The following is a 19,361-nucleotide window of genomic DNA, read 5'->3' as shown; positions in this document are numbered from 1 at the left end:
TTAAAAGAATCAGCTGGGGAGAAAAGAAGAAAATGTGTTAATTTCTAGCTGAGATCTAGAAAGATGCTAAAATATTTGTCATTTTTTACTTTTTCACTTTGAGGAATAGTTGTCAATTTTTTCTCCTAACACAAAAGTCTTAATTTTACAAAACTGAGTTAATACCAATACCTTACTAAGCCTGTACATTTCTTTAAGGACATTTTTTCAATCCCATATCAGCAGATAGCGACAGTAACATTAAATGGTTGCAAGCATCCCCCAAATAAAAAGCATAGCAATAATAAACAAGTCTCAAGGAATTATGAGGATAATTGCACAAGGGGAAATGGACAAATCAATGATAATCAAAACAATGAGATAAAATAATCTATTCTAGCTCTTGCAATTCTCAACTGAAAACTGAGAAAATATATTCAATAAATATAACATATTTGATATCAGTTGCAATGAATTTGATTTTAACAATAGTTACAAAGCTTATAAATATGCAGTATAAAACTACAACTCATTTCAGAAAACACCGAATCCCAAATCTCACATTCTTGAAAGGGAATAGAATAATTAGTGCTACACATGCCAGGGTGTTTCTTCCATGCATCTTAAAACAGAAATAAAACTGGTATGCTGACAAGTGCCAATTATAAAACTGTGAACAAAAATGAAATGTTCAGAAAGCTATTTCTTTTTCATATATATTTTCCTAAAGGCGACAGAAATCAATGATAGTATGTAAAAGTAACTATTTGCTCAATTGTTGTTTCATCCTACCACAAGGATTTTCATAAAATTAAACTGCACAACTAAATCTAAAAATCAGCTAGAAGAGCTCACTGTCATGGAAAAGCATCACATAGGCCCAGTATGAACATATATGTCATTTTTTCTTTTCAATACAGAAGTTCAGGCCAGCAGCAGGACATCTTGGTGCCCAATGCAAAATGTCTGGATTATTTCCTCTGTCCACAGTAAGTTTTAAGTGAGAACACATTAATTGGAATTAATGTGATGATTCCCTACGTGCTTGATCCCTTAAGATAGCAGACATTAAAAATTAAGATTTTAGTTTCATCAGCTTATTCACCCTGACTTGTTGCACTGTAAAAGCCATTCAATACAGATTTCTCTCATTTAGCCTCTGTTACAGCTCTATGAAAAGATAATGCACAACAGGCCATGGCTCTCATATCATTGTAAAAGTGAGAAGGTAACAATTCATTACTGGATATTAAATGAATCATACTATATTTACTTTTGAAGAACTCTGCCTAGAAAACAATTAGCAACAATTCAAGTTTCCCTGTGTTACACTACGTGGGACAAAACTCTGAGAAACTCTGATACTATTTCAGAACAGAAGTTAATAAAAACTAATTACATGCACATCAGTTTTCCAGAAAGGTCATTAGGTTTGTTCATTATATAGTATTTAAAGTGGCTTTCAGTACGCATCTGCATTTTCTTTTTATAATTTCTCATTTTTATAATGTTCCGCACTTCAGCACTTCTAACTCATCCAAGATAAAAGCACTTCACAAACAAGTCCTCTTTCATATGGCTTAATTCTTGTCTCCCCCTTGCCCCTGCCCATCCTGCCACCACCTATGTCTACTGACAGTCTTCCTTTCATTTTTGTGAATGCCAATCTTTTCTTCTCTCTGCCCGTCAAAAAATGTGCCACCCTTTTGTGAAAAGTTTCACTTCACTGTCTTGCACTCTGACTCCCTCAACACTTTTTATATCATTTACAACCTGTCTAGCTTGGAATCCATTTTGAACCTGTGAATTTACTGCCCATTCCTTGCTTAGCTTTGGGTCTTTTTTTTTTAATCTCTTCCATCACAGATCCAGATTCTTCTCTTCCTTGCTTTTTAAGCAGTTTTTTTACAGCTAATATGTTCTCAGTTTCTATTGTATTGTGACCAGCACTGTACTGGATCCTCTTTCGAGTCCCTTTTAAAGGGCTACAGGAGGAAGGAGTAACAGCACTGTGCTTATTTCCTGATGTTCAAATATAGTTAGAAAGCAGAGGAAGTATGATTTCAAGAACAAGAATTGAGTTGTAACAGTTTTTTAAAAACAGAAGCAGACTTTTTCTTTTCTTTTATTAAAAGCAAGAAGATCTAGTTGTAATTCATAATACAGAAAGGACAGACACAGGTATTTTGGAGTTCTCCCACAAAACCAGGGATTTCATCCACGTTGCACAAACCAGTATTAAATGCAGACTATCAAAGTTGATCACTAAGTGGAACCAGTTTATCTGCATAATGGTTAAAGCCAAGATAATTACTATGCTGACAAAAGTATCCTGGCAGTTTGCAGACAGAACACATCCTAGAAGAAGGGGTATAAGGCTAGGAGAAAGGCATAAGACATCCTTCTTTAAGCTGAAAAACTGAACAACATCAGAAGCTCTCTATTTAAGAAGTATGTACATGTGCATACAATATTAAAGGCCTCAGGACACACATGAAGACAGCTGAATCTAGAAGAGAGGCAGAAGCCTCAATAATAAAACTTTCTTTTTTGGAGTCACTATTTTAGGAAATAATTATTCCCACTCTGAGTATCAGTATTTTCAGTGCATTTACTGGATATAAATGGCATCTTTTCCTCCTGCTTATCAAGAAAGTTTGGGTTGGAGAAGCTAACTTACATGCTATTTTATATGACCGTTCATTAAATCACTTAATGAACTCACACAGTTATTGCATAACCATACATAATCCACTGCTTTGCCCTGAGAGAGCAAAAATAACAGGCTTAATTTCAATAAAGAGCTTCAGGATTCTCTGGAATACCTAGGTCCTCTATAACGAAGAAGGAAAACAAGTTACAATCTTTACTAAACAATTTAAATCTGATGCATGGATACATCAGAAAATTTGCATTAGAAAAATTTACCTTTTCCGTAGAAGAACTTGCGGTAATAATATGCTCCAAGATCAATGTGTTCTATGATGTAACGCTTCACTTTCTCTCTGTGAATGGACTGGTTTTCCCTTGGTACTTCCAGAACTGAAACACCAGCATTTGTGCAATGGGAACTCAGAGAGGACTCAAAAGAACAACTTTCACCTGAAGAAAAAGATGCTGAATTTGCCCTAGAAAGTGCAATCCGTCTATCTCCTTCCCCACCAGTTTCATTCCTGAAGTAAGGGCAACTCAATACTAAATCATTGCTTTTCCCATCGCCCTCATCAGCATCTAAATTCTCTTTTGAGTTGAGGTCCTCTTTGCTTCCCAAAGGAGATTCACAGTTTCCAGTCTGGCCTACTGGCATCTGAGTTTGTGACGCAGCTGAGGCCCCAGTGGTGATATTTTTTCTTTTTCCTACATTTACTCTGGTAGCCATTGCTTCATTTATGTTAAACAAAACGCTCTGAACATCATAATGTGCAAAACATTTCTGACAGTTCCAAGAACGAACATTTCTGTCAAGTCTATCATCCAGGTCTGATGAAAACTTAAACGTTTCGTGCTCGCTTTTAACTGTTCGCAATTTTCTAAACAAAGATGTTTCTACGGCTTCTGATTTAAGCCTCCTCTTGAAAGATTTCTCCCTGTCTCGACCAATAAGTAGGGCACTATCCATATAATCCAACCCAGAAATCCTGACAAATTCTCCCCTGGAAATCTGTGCAGCAGCATGTAGACTCGGAGAAACCGTAGGATCACAGTGGAAAAACTCAGAAAATCCAAAAGGAGCAAGGGTTTTATGTTCAAAATTTTCCACTCTGTATCCCCTCAGCATTGCAAAAAAATTTTCTCCAGACAAGCCTTGTCTATCAATTGAAGAAGTACTGCCATATTCTCTGTGAAGAGCTGCTCCAGTATTTGGGTTAACAGCATTTTGGTCTAACACATCTTCAGCATCAATATCACTTATTGTCACATCACTGTTGCTTCTTTGCCTTATGGGATGAAGACCCCTTTGAGGTGAATGAACAAAAAGATCTCCAATTGAATACTTTCCCTCTGTAAATTCCAGTTCTAGCTCTTCTTGCTGTTCATCACTTTGGTCGTTTTGTCCATTTGGAAGTACTGAGCCAACACCTTCGTAACTGGCTGGAGGTCTGTTTTCCCAAGCAGCTTTACTCAGCTCCTTAGAGCAATCCTTTTTGGGAGGCCATTCAGATACCCTTGCTCGAACACCCATTTTAGGCACGGCTGGTGTACCATTTGTTTGATTATTTTCAGCTTTGCTAGAGGCATTTGAAGGAACAGGAGGACCCATGCTACTGTTCAAGGCTTTAAGTTTTCTAGCGAAATAATCATCAGATTGCATGCTTCTTGAAGACTCCCTGAACTTGGAGGCAGTTCTGCTAACCTTGTGCTTATCTTCTTGCAAAGACCTTTGATCACTCATGTCCAGTCAGTGGGAGGGGAACCACTACTATTGCATAAATTTACTGTTACATTTGTTATTACATCGTCTTTTATGGGCCAATAAACTGTGATATAAAAATACTGTTACAGTCTTCCCACAGGTGCAGGCAGGGACCTCAGTGTACCATTTTTGTACAATTTCAATCAGGAGACCAATCTCAAAACATTTCCTTCAGTTCAGATGCATTCAGTTCAGTATTAATCCACACAAATTTCTTAAATCTGTTCATAAGGAAAATAATTAAAAAAAGAAAAAAAGAGCGTTAAAATGTTTGTACACAATAACCATAAGTTTTCACTGTTGCTTGTAAATGCATAACACCCCATGAAACTGGATGGACCTAAAGCGACTTGCTTTGTATCATTTTCTATCCTTGGACTCCTCAAAACCCAGTAATAATTCCAGTTTTTCACATGATTCCACAGGATGTGAGCAGCTTGAACCTGCATCTCTCATGGGCTCCCCAGTGCATGCACAAGCAGAATAGCCACAGACAATTCTCTGCATTCTCTACAATGCTGAGAGCAACTCAGACGCCTACTCTCCATCTGATCACTGGGGTTCGTTTACATACCATCTAAGACACTCTTTTTGAAACTTTCCTGAAAATGGTTAATGCACACAGGAGTGTTGGGGCAAGACTGGTAGAAAATGTAAGTAAAATACATGGGGCAGATAGGGCCTTATAAAGAGAGATGCATTTTGCCCCATTTAAAAGAACATTTAAAGATAAGTAAGTGTTCCACTACGATTAATTCAGTGAATTAATGTATTTCGTTTCCTTCCCCTTCTCTCTTCCCAAAGGAAGGTTTACTTACATTCCTTTCTTTGGAGTGCAAACCATCATTTAGTTGTGTAAAGCAGTTACAGTAGTTTCTGTTATATTATATTCCTCTGGTTGGAAACCCAAACTGTTAACCCCGTTATTGTGATAAAGAACATGTCTCTTTTCTTCCGTAAATAAGAAAAGATAGTAGCTCTATTGATAAGCCTCAATTTGATTACAAAATTGGAACTGTTAGGATATGAAAATACTCTTCAATAGTCATAAGAATGACCATGACTCATGCTGTGAAGATTCACATGCAGGCATAGTCCATCCATTAATCCATTGCATAAAAGCAGATTAAAGCAAGAGACAAGACAGAATGCTGTGTACTTCTTCAGATTTTATTCCTTGAACAAAAATGCCAACATAACAATCTTTTAAGATGCTGCAAATAAGGACAATATGCCTTTTACCAGAGACTAAAAAGAAGTCAGGTTAAATTACCTTGGAATATTAATTCTCCCTTGAATTCAATTACGAGATGAGGTAGTAAGAGGAGTTCAGAAGATGAGTGGTTTTTCTCCTATATTTAACATGATAAAAATTCCTTGGAGGATGGGGAGGAAGGATGAGATGAGGGACAAGGGAATAATAAAAACTAAAATGTTAAACCTTATTTTTTTCTGCTTGTCAGAAATCAACTGAAATTGTGTTTGATAGAGCAAACTTTAGGAGACTTCTGCAGTAATGAGGTAACAAACACAAGTTAGATTTCAGTGCTCTCATAATGGCTATGGTTTCTTTGTGACCAGCAGTAGAAATTGCTGACAATTTCAATAACAAAGTATCTCTGCAGCCTACTTTCACTCCATAGAAATTCCTTGCTGGCCAATAAAGGCAATTAAACAGGTTCCTTACAGAACAAAATATTATTTAAACAACTGATGTATTCAGAGAAATAGCACTTGAAAAGTGGCAAGTAGGATTTTTAAACACTGACTTATGAAAATTCTATACAAAAAGAAAAATATTGTTCAAAGAATTATAGAATGGTTTGGGTTGTAAGGCAACTTAAAGATCATCTAGTTTCAACTCCCCTAGCATGCACAGGGACACCTTCCACTAGACCAGGTTGCTCAGAGCCACATCCAATCTGGCCTTGAACACTTCCAGGGATGGGGGATCCACAGCTTCCCTGGACAATCTGCTGCAGTGCCTCACCACCCTCATAATGAAGAATTTCTTGCTAATATCTGATTTCTTTCAGTTTAAAACAGTTAATCCTCATCCAGCCACTACATGACCTGTAGAAGTCTCTTTCCAGCTCTCTAGTAGGCCCTTTTTATGTACTAGAAGGCCAGAATTAGGCTTCCTTGGAGCCATCTCTTCTCCAGGCTGAAGAACCCCAACTCCCTCACAGTCTTTCCTCACAAGAGATGTTCTTCCCTGATCATCTTCATGGCCTCCTCTGGACTCACTCCAACAGGTCAATGTCCTTCCTGTGCTGGCACCCCAGAGCCGGATGCAGGGATACAGGTGGGGTCACACCAGAGCAGAGCAGAGCAGAGCAGAGCAGAGGGGCAGAATCCCCTCCCTCACCTGCTGCCCATGCTGCTGTGGATGTAGTCCAGGATGTGTTTGGCTTTCTGAGCTGCAGGCACACATTTCTGGGTCATGTCCAGCTTCTCCTTCATCAACAAACCAAAGAGTTCTTTGCAGGAGTGCTCTCAGATATGTCAACTCACTCAACATTTTTGGAGCACAAGTAATACTGCAAAGTTAAAATAGAAGAAAGTTCCTTGCAAATTAACATGAACAGCTGACAGCTTTTTAATCATTTCTTCTTATACCATCATAGAAATGGAAGAAACCTATGCTAAATAAAAACTCTGAAGGAAAACTAAACTATTCCAGAATCATCTTTTCTGTTTCTGCCAGAATATAGAAGAGTGAGGACACAAAGTAAATTTAATTTCACATACTGGGAAAGATATTTAACTTCTTATTAAAGGTTAGTACAATTTTCTTTGAAATGACGGTGAATTATATCTTGTAGCCTGCTTGTCTTTTTCTACATAAAAACTATTCATAGAAGTCACTAGTTTATGTATTTTAAAATTAAAATAAAATATCTAAAAAATAGAAAAAATACATATAAGGTAAGAAAAGGCTATATTGCAAAAATTCTATTCTTATCTTCTCCTGTGTTAGCCTTTTTCCTATCGTAAGCATTTGCAGTGTAGCATTTTTCTATCATAAGCATTTGTAGCATTTTCTATCATAAGAATTTGTAAAAGTAGTGAACTGGACCAGGAGCATAATGAAGGCTGAAATGAAACTGGAGATGATGTGGTGGGAGGCAGAAGGAAAGAGCAATAGATGGACACTACCAGACCACTTATTTTCAATCCAAATCCACAATGTGATCTACTGTTTGGCCTCACAAACATCTGCATTTGTGAAAGGCAGCAGAGAGCTTGAAGACCACAGGAAAGCAAGAATTTTTTGTTTTTCCTCTGGTGATGGTGGTAGCTTAAATACTTGACAAAGTATGGCCTGAGTATTTTAACAGAGGTACATTGCAAAAGATGGTACTTTAGTAGAGAATTCATTTTCTTTGCAGTGCAAAGCTGGTGTGACAGAAGACTAAAGAAATGCCTGTTTGGAAATGCAGATTGATATGTTATTGAAAATAGCAATGTTTGAAGAAGTTATGCAATTTATTTAAGACATATTGTTAATTTTTTTTTCTTAATCTGAAATTGGCCTAATTGAAAAAAAAGTCTGCCTGTTTTTTAACATGACTGACCTGTTCCATAAATTCCTATAACTCAGTACAGCAGCATGCTCTGGCTGACAGCTGACTTATGCTGATGGATGGCACTATAGTCTCATGTTATCTATTGTTAAGGATTTTCTCTCTCCACAGTAAGAATTTACCAATTCACAAATATCGCACTGATGTTGATACTATTTGTTGTAAATCTATTTTTTTGTTGTTGCTGGATTTAGTAAACTATTGCTTCCACAAAGAACGATGTCAATGTGACCCTGACTACTCTTCTCTTCAGACCTGTACAGCTCCTTTGGTCAAGTTCTTAATTTCTCTCTCTTTTCAACTCACCCTAGCATTGAAGAATGGAATCAGTGACAGATAAGGTCAAAAAAGAAAAGCTGGATGCCTACCCTGCTGTTGTGCTCCTGCCAACCCTTCCTACTAAGACTGCTGGATGTTATGCAAATAACTTAAGTTCCTTCCACACAGCTACAAAGACTTCCTTCTGAGCTCAATACAGCAGCTGGTTTGTTAGCTACAGTTACAGTTCTTTAACATGGAACGATTCCAAGTTTCCTGGGGACCTGGATACGTGCCCACAAATGTTCCTGTGCCAGTAGAGGAGCAATGAATAAGAACTGTGCTATTGGACTATCCTGTCAAAAGGAGGTTGTTTGGTAGCGCTGCCTCATGTCAGCCTTGATAGATGGAAATGAATTATTTAAGAGTCTTTCTGTGATCATTTTGTTGATCAAGACTTTGGAAATCTGCCCCTATTATTATGTAATGCTATCATCCTAAAAAAGAATGCATAATTTGGATGAAAGTATTAATCTCTACTATTTATCAAGATGACAATTCTATACACCATGACTCTCAAGCTCTACTAATCTTAAAAAAATTGGGAAGTGCAATTTGATAAAACTGGAGTACAGGCAGTAATAATATGCCAAAAGCTGAAGACCCGACATTTAATTTGCATTCAATTGGTTCTACACAGCATTTTCTGCGTCTCCCTCCAGTTAGTTTCCAGTCTTCAAAGAAACACAGAGTGGTGCAGTAGTGTTATGTATTTGGCCAGTACAGCAGAGCAGCAGCTACACAATTACAACTTCATGGGAATCTGAAGTTTGCAAGAAAATTCTGCACATGCTTTCAAGTGCAATGAAAAGGAAGAATGCAAGGGACAAATGAATATGGTTTCTAAGCTGCCTGTATTTTCACAGGTTCAAGAAGAGATAACTCAATGAACAAATCTGTCACAAGATCTGTCATAAAACTAAGATCACCACTGAGAAAAAAATAACTTTTGAAAAATTACAAAATAGTAGAATAAAAATTTTTAATTCAAGTTCAAACTTGCTTTTTTAAAAAACAGACTATGTTAGCAAGTGTTCTTAGATTTATGTATTTTAAAATATCTGTTAACAGCATCTATTTCTTAATTATTTCCTTAATATTCTTAATAGTTCCTAAAAGAACTATCCAATTTTCAGAAGCAAAGCAACAGCTATGTCTGATTTTCAGGCAATGTTATTTGTGTGTTCAATTCAGAGAATTCTGATCACACTAAACTGTGATATCATATCACATGACAGTTGATAATGATGTCACACAGGAGACATTACTGCAAATAGTAGTATGAAAAAGAAAAATTAGTTCTTCATGGTTTTGCCTTTTTTTCATGCAAATGTCTTTAGAAAACGATTATATTTAAGCATAATTGTCTTCAAATAGAATATTTTTTCAAAGTTTTCCATAGGGCTCAGTGAATATTAAAGAATAACGCTAAACTATAATTGAGCCACTTATTCAGATTGCAGCTGTGGAAAATGGATTGGAAATAATGCAATGATCAAATTATGAGCAGAGCTCATGAAAAAAAAAATGGTTCAAATTATTGTACATCAAATTTACAACTAAAGCTATAACTACTACAGTATAAATGGTTACTTCAGCTAGGCATATTTCAGATACTTGATTAATATGCAGACATGGAAAAGAGGCAGAAGAACGACGGGAAGACCCCCATTTGGCAAATGGAAATAGAGATGAGCTGCTCTGTAGCGAATATTTGTTGCACACTTCCTTAGCTATGCTGTATTTCTTTGCATTTATAGTCTCTCTGAGTGAAATTTCAAAGTAGAAAACTGAAAAAAACCTGTTGTTGAAATAACATAGTTACAAAAATGTATCCACAAACAATCACGGGGAGTGGGAGGGAGGGAGGGAGGGAAGGAGCTATAGCTAAGAGTGACAACAGCCTACATGATTCTTAGTGCTGGTGTAAGACCCTCACTTTTCTTAGCAAAACAGTGGAATTGCACTAATTTTGGACTGGTACAAGATTTTGGGTAAAAAAGAAATAAAAATAAAAAACCATACTCAGTTCTTCAAACATAGTTCCCCCCTCCAACAAAGAAAATGGCAGATGAACATAAATACTGAGAAAGAGTTACAACAGAACTTTGAATTCCATATCTGTTTGGTGCTGTTCAATGAAAGGTATTTGAATTTAAAGGGAGAGACCTCTTCTGCCATAACTGTCCTCCTTCACCAGCAGGCTGATAAAAATCTGATGACTACCTATAGAAATAATTGAGTAAGATGTAATAGCAAATAGACCCTTTAAAATGCTAGACTTGTTCATCCTATGGTCAAGATCCCCCAACCGTCATCTTGGCATTTCCAGAGAAAATATTTTAATAAATCTCACCTTCCAACTGCCAAATACAAAACTCAATACTACGCACCAGTTTGGTTATTTTTAAATATACTACTTCCATTCAATGAAAAAAACCAAAAAAGGCCGACAAAAGATGCACTTTCTTCGGTGTAACTCATTATACCAAGGAATATCTATCACAAAGTTCCAGCAGCTTCCCTTTAGCTTATCTTCTATTACTTTTCCTGAATATGTGGTCCTACATATTTTATCTCAATTCATGCTTTGTTTAGTGAAAAAACACTGCTTATGTTTTTCATCCAGCAACCTAGGTTATCTTTCAGTGAACATCAGTGTTTTATACAGAGCTGTTACAGACCATAGCCTTACTGTAATTTATTTTAAACCTTGTTAGAAATCACCTTCTGTTACTGAAAACTGTATTTAGATAAATTGGTGACTGTTTCAGCACTGCATTTTCTTAGACTATTAATACCAATATTCTGTTGTTCCATTAATGCAAGATTTGAGAGAGATGCATTAAGGCTAATTTGATTTCCAGAACCAACTGGATTTCCTCCTAATTCTTACAGCTCTTATGCAGAGCTCAACTACAAAACTGGAACTGGAGCTGTATCTTATTTAGGTTGAACCATGTAAAGTAGCAAGGTTTAAACAATCACAAAACTGCCACTGAAAAACACACTGAGAATAATTCATTTGCGTTCTTCCAATTCAGTTCAGTTATTTTTAACTGAAATTATGAAACTTAAAATACAGTAAGCCTACAACATAAAATAATTAATGAAGTAAGAAGGAAACTTTTTAACAGGAAGTCTTAGACCAAAGAATTCTTCCAGGAAAGGGTTGAAAATATGTACATAAATCTTATATATATGTAATTGACCATCTATTATTCCAGGGGGAGGGGATATGCACCAAACTCCTCATAGATTATTATTATTATTAACTGATATTATTTTTTGACAGTCTTTAATAACTGCAAATAGAAGTCAAATTCTGGTATCGGTGAAAATTTTTAAATATCTGACATATTCTAAACTCTTTGTTTCCTTTCAGTCGTTCCATTCCAGAACCTAGATGTCAAAGGGTAGGAATAACAAAAAAGTGCCTAACTTATTGTGTAATAAATAACCTGGTTTCTATAGAGAGACTAAAAAGACATTCAGAATGTAATTTACATAGAATCATCCAGTCTGACATACTAAGACACTGCCCTACTTTAAAGAATTTAGAGATACTTATGCCTGTTCCTCCAACATTCCACAATAATTTCAATTTCCTCATAAATAGATTCATCCTTAAAATACTAGTAAAGCAGAATTTTAATTCTAGTTTCATCTTTGAAAATGAAGAGTCTTCAACACATAATGATACAGATGTGTCATAAACAAGATTCACACAAAAAATAGCAGTCAGCACAAATAAATTTTGCATATTACTTTATACATTCAGTGTAGTTCAAGATTTTAGAAAGAAGGAAGCAAAAATCTGTTTGCATTACATGTTCTTTTCCTCAGTCATAGATCCAATTCAGTAAGGGAGTTCACATTAGACAAAGCATGAATTATTCTAAAAGGTTAAGGATGACTCATTTTCGGTCATAATACAGAAGCACAGCATTGAAGCAAGTTTCACTCAAAAAGCAACAAAAAAAAAAAGTGGTCTCAAACAAGCTGGACAACATTTGAAACTTCAGTGGAAAGAGAATTGTCTACAGGCTCTGAAATTGTCAAAAGTCAAACTGTCAGAAGATTGTTGAATTGGCCCTTCCTGCATGAATGTATGCATTCTCATTTAAATTGCATAATCCACAAGGCAGGGACCATTCCTTTGTCCACTGTACGGGATGCCAAACACCACGATAACCCGATAACCCGAGTGGCAAACAAGTGGACCCAGCTACTGCCAGAGGCAAAGCTTAGAAAGATAAAGACAGGAGTTGTGCAGCTTGTTTGCATTATTCAAAGACAAAGAAAAGGACAACCAATTGTATGAGCTCCTAGATAACAACACCAAAAGAGAAATACAGCACCTGTGAATCGCCTAGCAGAAGAGTATACAGAAAGGAGCATATTCATATTGTATGTTGAGAAAGAAACATACATGTGCTCCGTTTCAAAACAAACTTTTTACCTTCAAGCTGTTAAGAAACATTTGCAAGTACTACTAATGCTGTCTTTTATGCAATTCTTATAGAATACTGGCAGAAACAAAAAGCAACTCAGCAATTTAGAAGAGTACTGCATTATTTTAAAACAAAGAAAAGAACATATTCTACCTTTTCCCATAATTAGTCACATCAGAAATTATTTCTTCTAATTCTAGCTCAGTGTACATAATTGAAATTCCAAATGAAAAGCACTCTGCCTAAGAGCAGGCATAGAGAAAACTAGATGAAAAAAAACACAAGAAGCAACCCACTTAATATTAAGAAATGTCCATTTCATAAAAAAAAAATAACACTGTAAGAATTTTTAACAAATTGCTACAGATGGAATGATGGGATTGAAAAATTTAGAAGTAGTTGAATAACATCATTATCTGAGTTATCAGTTTTCAAAATAAGGCTTCGTGAATGGAGACAGATTTCTAACTGAAAAAATATGCTCAAATAAATTTCTGACAATGCACTAGCGCTGTATTTTCTACAGCTTTTGGGATATGCATGCCAGGCTGTTCCCACATAATGCATACAATTGCTTTTGGTTATTCTGAAAAAAAAAGGAATTCTGGAGTTGGCACCTCTTTAGCTATTTGAAGAAATGGGGTTTAATTAGAAGTTGATAGGAAAGTAGAGATGTGCTAACATTTTGACTGTTGTTTCACATTCCAAGGTAGAAATTTGGAAGCCGGTTCAGAAGCTGTGCTGAAGTTGAACAAGGAGTCTAGTACTGCAAAAAGAGATATTGTTCAGAAAGACAGAACAAGATTGCAAGCTTTGGCTTTTCAGAGTCAGTATGTCACAAAAATTTGTGAGGCAATTCCACTTTTCATAAGGCTAGTACAGTGAGGCCCAAAATAAAGCTTTTTCATCCACTCAGTGAAAAGATAAAACAATGCATCTATTAAACAGCGGAGGCTGCCTATTCCACAAAAGAGGTTTCAGATGCTGACACTACTCAAGAAAGCTTTTGAAATGTACAAAGCCATTTTTAGCCAGAACAAGGAAGTTCTTTTACATATTTCCATTATAACTGCGCTTCACAGCAAAAATGCTGTTCAGGCAGGAGCACTGATCAAGCCTGCCATGCTCACATCGGTGATGTCAGACCTAAGCACTCTCTTGGATTCCACGGTGTGACCTTACAAAACCAAACACTGGACTTAGCTCCAGACATCACCAAACCCCTCCAAACAGCAAACCACTTACAACATTAATGCTATTTCTACCAGAAATACTCGCTCCAATGGGTACAGCTTTTAAAGGAATCTAACTTTTTGAAACAGAAAGGAAGAGCGTCCTAAAGCAAAGACACAGTCACTACCTCGATCAATGAATGACACAGTCAAAGATGGTGCACGGATTTTAGTCACAGCTACACAACAGCTTGAAAACTCATTTGCATTCCAAAAATCTTCTGCTTTGACACACTTCCATCAGTAAGACTTCATTTACCCAGTGGGAGCTGGAATTCCAAAAGGGTTTTAGAGGTATAAAATGAAAGGACTAAATGGTAAGTGATAAAAGGTCAAACTGTCATACTCCTCATGTTCATGAGAAATGTGTATGCTATCCAGCAGGTTTCCATATACTTACTCACAGCAGACCTTGCTGGCTCAAAATAACCAGATTTTTGCATTTAAAGCATATGTAAAAAACATATATATTACAGATAATCTTTCAAATGTCCATCAAAGTGTAAAATTTTTGGTACCAGGGAATATATGGATATGATACTTATACTCAGGGCCTAGAAAATTATAAAATTTTGCTGCTTATACTATTTTATCCAATTTCCTGTTGTACATAGAAATTTGATTGAAAACTGCAGTGATTAAAATAAGATTTGAGAAACTTTACTAAACACACATTTTGGTTATATATGTCCTCATATTTCACCCCCAATATTAAAGATATGTCCATGTTCTTCCTGAGTTTTCCTGTATTAACACTTTGATACCTAAATTTGTCTACCAATGGACGTCGATTTCTATTGGAGTCTTTCTATTAGAAAGGATCACACCAAGCTAACACCGGTCTTTCTAACACATTGCAACATCTGGGCTAAGAGGAAACCAGAAAGTGGATAAATACAGTTTTAGTTCAAGTTAGTTCATTTCTGGAGGGAAAAAAGTATTTGAGTCCACTTCACTTCTAAAGTAAAGGAGAATTTGAATAACCTCTCCCATTGCAAAAGTTCACAGCAATGAAAAACACCCAAAGCCACTGTCTATGACAGCAGAGAAACACTGCCTGTGACAACTCAAAACATTCTAATGTTCTAGCTAAGAGGTCTTAACTGTTCACTAAGAAGTACAGAAGAACATTCTAAGGAAAAAAGAGAAAGAAACAAAGCTAAGATTTCTCTTTCTTATGTTTTCAAGGAAGTAAAACAGGAAGAAGGTTTTCTGTCATGTCATTTGGCACTAGAGTGGCTCTGATACCACAGTTCTCAATTATTTTTAGTATTAATGAAGGAAGTGGTTGATCAAAATAAGTTTAAAAAAAAAGGAAATGTGAGCATGAGACATTATTGTTTTTTATGGGAACCAGTTTAGTTTGACCCTGACTCTTTATCAACTGGCAGGAATTGTGAGGTAGTACAAACTGATAATATTACTAGCCAGTTTTTGGAACCTAGCTTCAAGCTGACTGAGGGTCTACAGTTTCAAATGACAGCAAGTAATTTCTCTGGAACTTCTGCATCACTGCAGAGCTCTAAACTGTCCCTTCACATCACTATGCATCAAGATCGTTTTTTAAAACTTGTATTTTGAGAATAGATGTTTCACTTTTTTCTATCCTTCCTCTCAGAAACAAAAGAGCAGGAGTTCCATATAGAAAGAAAATATGCTGAAATCTATGGTGGCCATAATGCACTTGATTCATACAGTCTTAGTACATATAAACAATTTTGTTCCTAATTTTACACTGCAGATTTGGAAAGCAGACTTATTAACATTGACAATATACATGAAATATTTTGGCAGTTACCAAATAACTTGGTACCTTGTGTCCACACGACATTTCCAAGCACATGCAATTGGACCTGGACCACCTGGCACTGAACAATTTAGCCTGGGCAAACAAGTGCCTCTCTGAGACAGCCACCCTCCAGGTTGGTTGGTTCCACAGCTTTGTACAGTAACAGCTCTTTTTCCAATGAACAGAATCTTTTTACATAATTCCAGATATAAACAGAAAAGCAGTAGCTGGAGTGAGGGGGTTGTTAGCAGAATATTGTTCTTCATTTTTCATCAGTCCACTCTAATTTGGCACACGTTGATAGCAATAAAATGTCACTGCCATCTGTTCAGTGATCATTTGATATCCATCTAGAAACAAATTGCTATTAAGCTAAAAAACTTGTTCTCAATGAGACTAAAGAGGGCTATAATTGAAAATAATTTTTTTAAAGCTTTATATCAACTTTATGGAACACCTCCTTCTGCTTCCCCCTCAAAATAAAAAAAAACCAAAAAAAACCCAACAAACAACAAAATACAAAAATAACCAAACCCACCCCAAACAATAAGATTGCATTATCATTGCTCTACAGATTTGCTTCAGTTTACTAAGTTATGGCACATGTCTGAGAACTTTCTGGAGTTGTCCTGCTGAGAAAATATGCTATATATTTTCATTTTAAACAGGGAAAAAATCAAACAACAAAATACAAAAATAACCAAACCCACCCCAAACAATAAGATTGCATTACCATTGCTCTACAGATTTGCTTCAGTTTACTAAGTTATGGCACATGTCTGAGAACTTTCTGGAGTTGTCCTGCTGAGAAAATATGCTATATATTTTCATTTTAAACAGGGAAAAAATAATTGTCTTCATAAATACAGTGTGGAAACACACATTTCAAATATTCTGAGTCAGAGAGGCAAGATCTCATTTTTTTCTAGATTGGAAAGAGGACACCTTGCTGTATATACTATTGTCCAGACAAAGTCATTATCCTGACTGGGGTTAAGGAATGCAGATTCAGAGTTGCATTCCTTTATGTTAGAGATACATTAGAGAAAATGTCTATAAGCCTTTCTTGATTCTTAGCTGCAAGCTACCAAAAGCATGCTGACATCTTCCTAATTTTACTGCTTTAAGATTAAGTGCTAAAAGGCAAAAATGTTTGAAAACGAAGTCTTGCTTTAAGGCAACTTACTGACATGTTCAATAATCAGTAATTTATCTTTAAACAGATCTCTGAGCACACTAAGAAATAGCACTATTTGGAACCATGAAAAGCATAACTGTAGTCCACTTTTGGGAAGCATGGGAAATGTTAGTTTTAAATTCATATTCATCTGGAATGGTTTGCTTTTATAGGGCCAATTTTGTTTTAACTTTTGCTTTTAAAATTCTGGTTACATAACACCCCATCCAATAAATCAGACACTGAATTTTATATTTGATTTATCAAGTTCTGCTTCTTATGTAAATGAAAACGTTCAAATAGGAGGGTATAATTAACTGATCCAAAGTGTTCACACACAGGCATAGTAATGCAGTGTAGGCATTGTAAAAAATCTGCCTCTGAATTTCATTATTGGCTTTGATTTAGCACAAAGTTTCGGGTCAGCCAACAAACTGTATATCATTTATACAGACCACACATTTCTGGAACTGTGTTTTTACTTGCTGTCAGTGCATATCTCCCTCATTTTGAAGCATATTTGCATTATAGAAACTACAGATCTATTTCAAAATCCAAATTTAGAAAGGAACAATCACATTTTCCATGTTTCTGACTGTTAGAAAGCTCATATTAGATTACAAAAGAAACTACACATTTGACATATAAACTACCTGAATGGCATTCTCTCTCCTTCCCCATACACACTCAACTACTTACCAGCAAAATCCATAGATTATTCTTCCCCAAAATACACATCATTATCAAATAAATATTATTTTCTTTAAAACCTAAATAACCTTTAAATCTACTGAATATTTGTCAACAAATTATGAATTGCTTACAAAGGGTTTCAGCTATTCATGTCAACATTATGTATGAACCTTTAAGAAAAATATCTTTACCTAGGGCAATTTATAACGTGACTGATTTTAAATATTATTCCAGGATCTGCCCAGCTAGTTTTTCTAAAATCAATAAACGTACATGAAGATTAAAAAAAAAAAAGCCAAGTCTTGAGCAAAAAAACCCAATGCTAACATCTCATGAATGGCTATTTCAGCACATAGCACTATTAACCAGGGGCTGTCCCTGTTTCACTGGGAAGGCTTTTTTAATGCATATTTCTTTTTCAAAAATAAATAGCATGGCTATAGCTTTCTTTCCATTCAAAGACAGTGTATATCTGCCTACCATGTTTGGAGCATAACACCAGGAATTCTTTGCCTCTTATGATGGCCCTCCATATTTATTCCAGTGCGCTTCTTCACTTCCTCTTTTCTCTATTTCCATGTAATTGGCACCATGTATTCACCAAATCATACCCAATTCATGCATTTTCCATCTCATTCCATGTGTCTAACACCCTCCATTCAAGGAGCACAAACCAGACAAGTGAATATTTGTTAGGCTCAAGACACCCTTTGGTCTGGAATGGGAATGCTCACAGATAACCCTTACTCGGGCACAGCTAGGAAGAATGAAAACAGGCCAATAAGGTAAATTAGGATGCTAAGCAAAGTTAGGATATTCATTGTTGTCATCAACCATTTATTTAATTTGTAGGCACTTGGAAGCCAGCAGCTTTGCTGATCACCAGTCAAAAGCTCCCAGAGCATCTTCTTTCTGTTTTCCACCCAAAACAATTGGTTTCTACTCACTGACTGCTAAAACCATCCTGAATCCAAACCCTTGTTCAAAATAGTCTCTTATCAAGGAGTGATCTGGTTGTCCCTGGCAAGTTCAGATTCCTAAATCATCATGAAAGGAAAAGAAGCATCCTATATCGTCTTAATCCAAGTCCATTTCATCCTCTTTTATAAATACCCTTTTCCTTGTCTTTTCCATGGTTTACAAGTCTGACAAAAGTCCAGCTTTCCAACACAGCATTTAAGTTCATCTGAATCTAAAAGCATGTCTTTGCAGTAGCCCTATCTAGAAATAGTCACTTTGGGCTCTATTTAATTCTGCCATTTTACTATTCATTCCCTCTCTGAATGTTTTGTCCTCTTTAATATCACTATTACTCTTCTACTGTCACTTCCTTTGTTTCAATATTTTTTCTTCTCCTTAGGTCTTTCTAAAGTTTCTTAAATCCTTTCTTTTCTCCCAGGACACTTCTTTTTGATATCCACGTCAGTCAGTTGAGACACTATACAACAGTACTTGTATCAGTTACCTCAGTTTCATTTATCCTTCCCAGGAGACTAGGAAAGCTATGGGATATCTTTTTAAATGTTTCCTATGCTGTATGACTATATAAATGCTTCTCTTCCTCTGAATAAGAAGGGTCTGTACCTACACTCAACAGTTAATACCATGTGTTACTCTTAGGTGATAATCCATTCCTCCACCTCCTGTCAAAACCAAGGCAAAACAAATATGCACTTCAATATGTTCTTAAAAGTCAGCAAATTAACTAGTTCAAACAA

General features: G+C 36.0%; 1 protein-coding gene across 5 annotated transcripts in view; it reads right to left on the bottom strand.

Moving 5' to 3' along the window:
* The window catches only part of SIPA1L2 (signal induced proliferation associated 1 like 2), a 126,512-nt gene that overhangs the window by 68,776 nt on the left and 38,375 nt on the right, over positions 1–19,361 (bottom strand). For all 5 annotated transcript variants that reach the window (XM_084202059.1, XM_084202061.1, XM_084202057.1 and 2 more), the window contains one exon: positions 2,908–4,614. In XM_084202059.1, coding sequence (XP_084058185.1) covers positions 2,908–4,372 — 1,465 coding nt within the window. In that variant the 5' untranslated portion in view covers positions 4,373–4,614. The remainder of the gene's footprint in view (positions 1–2,907; positions 4,615–19,361) is intronic.

Source organism: Fringilla coelebs (assembly GCF_963513975.1).
Source record: "Fringilla coelebs genome assembly, chromosome: 3".
In the NCBI taxonomy this organism is placed as follows: Eukaryota; Metazoa; Chordata; class Aves; order Passeriformes; family Fringillidae; genus Fringilla; species Fringilla coelebs.
Note: the sequence above shows the minus strand (reverse complement) of the source record. Positions and strands in the feature narration are given on the sequence as shown.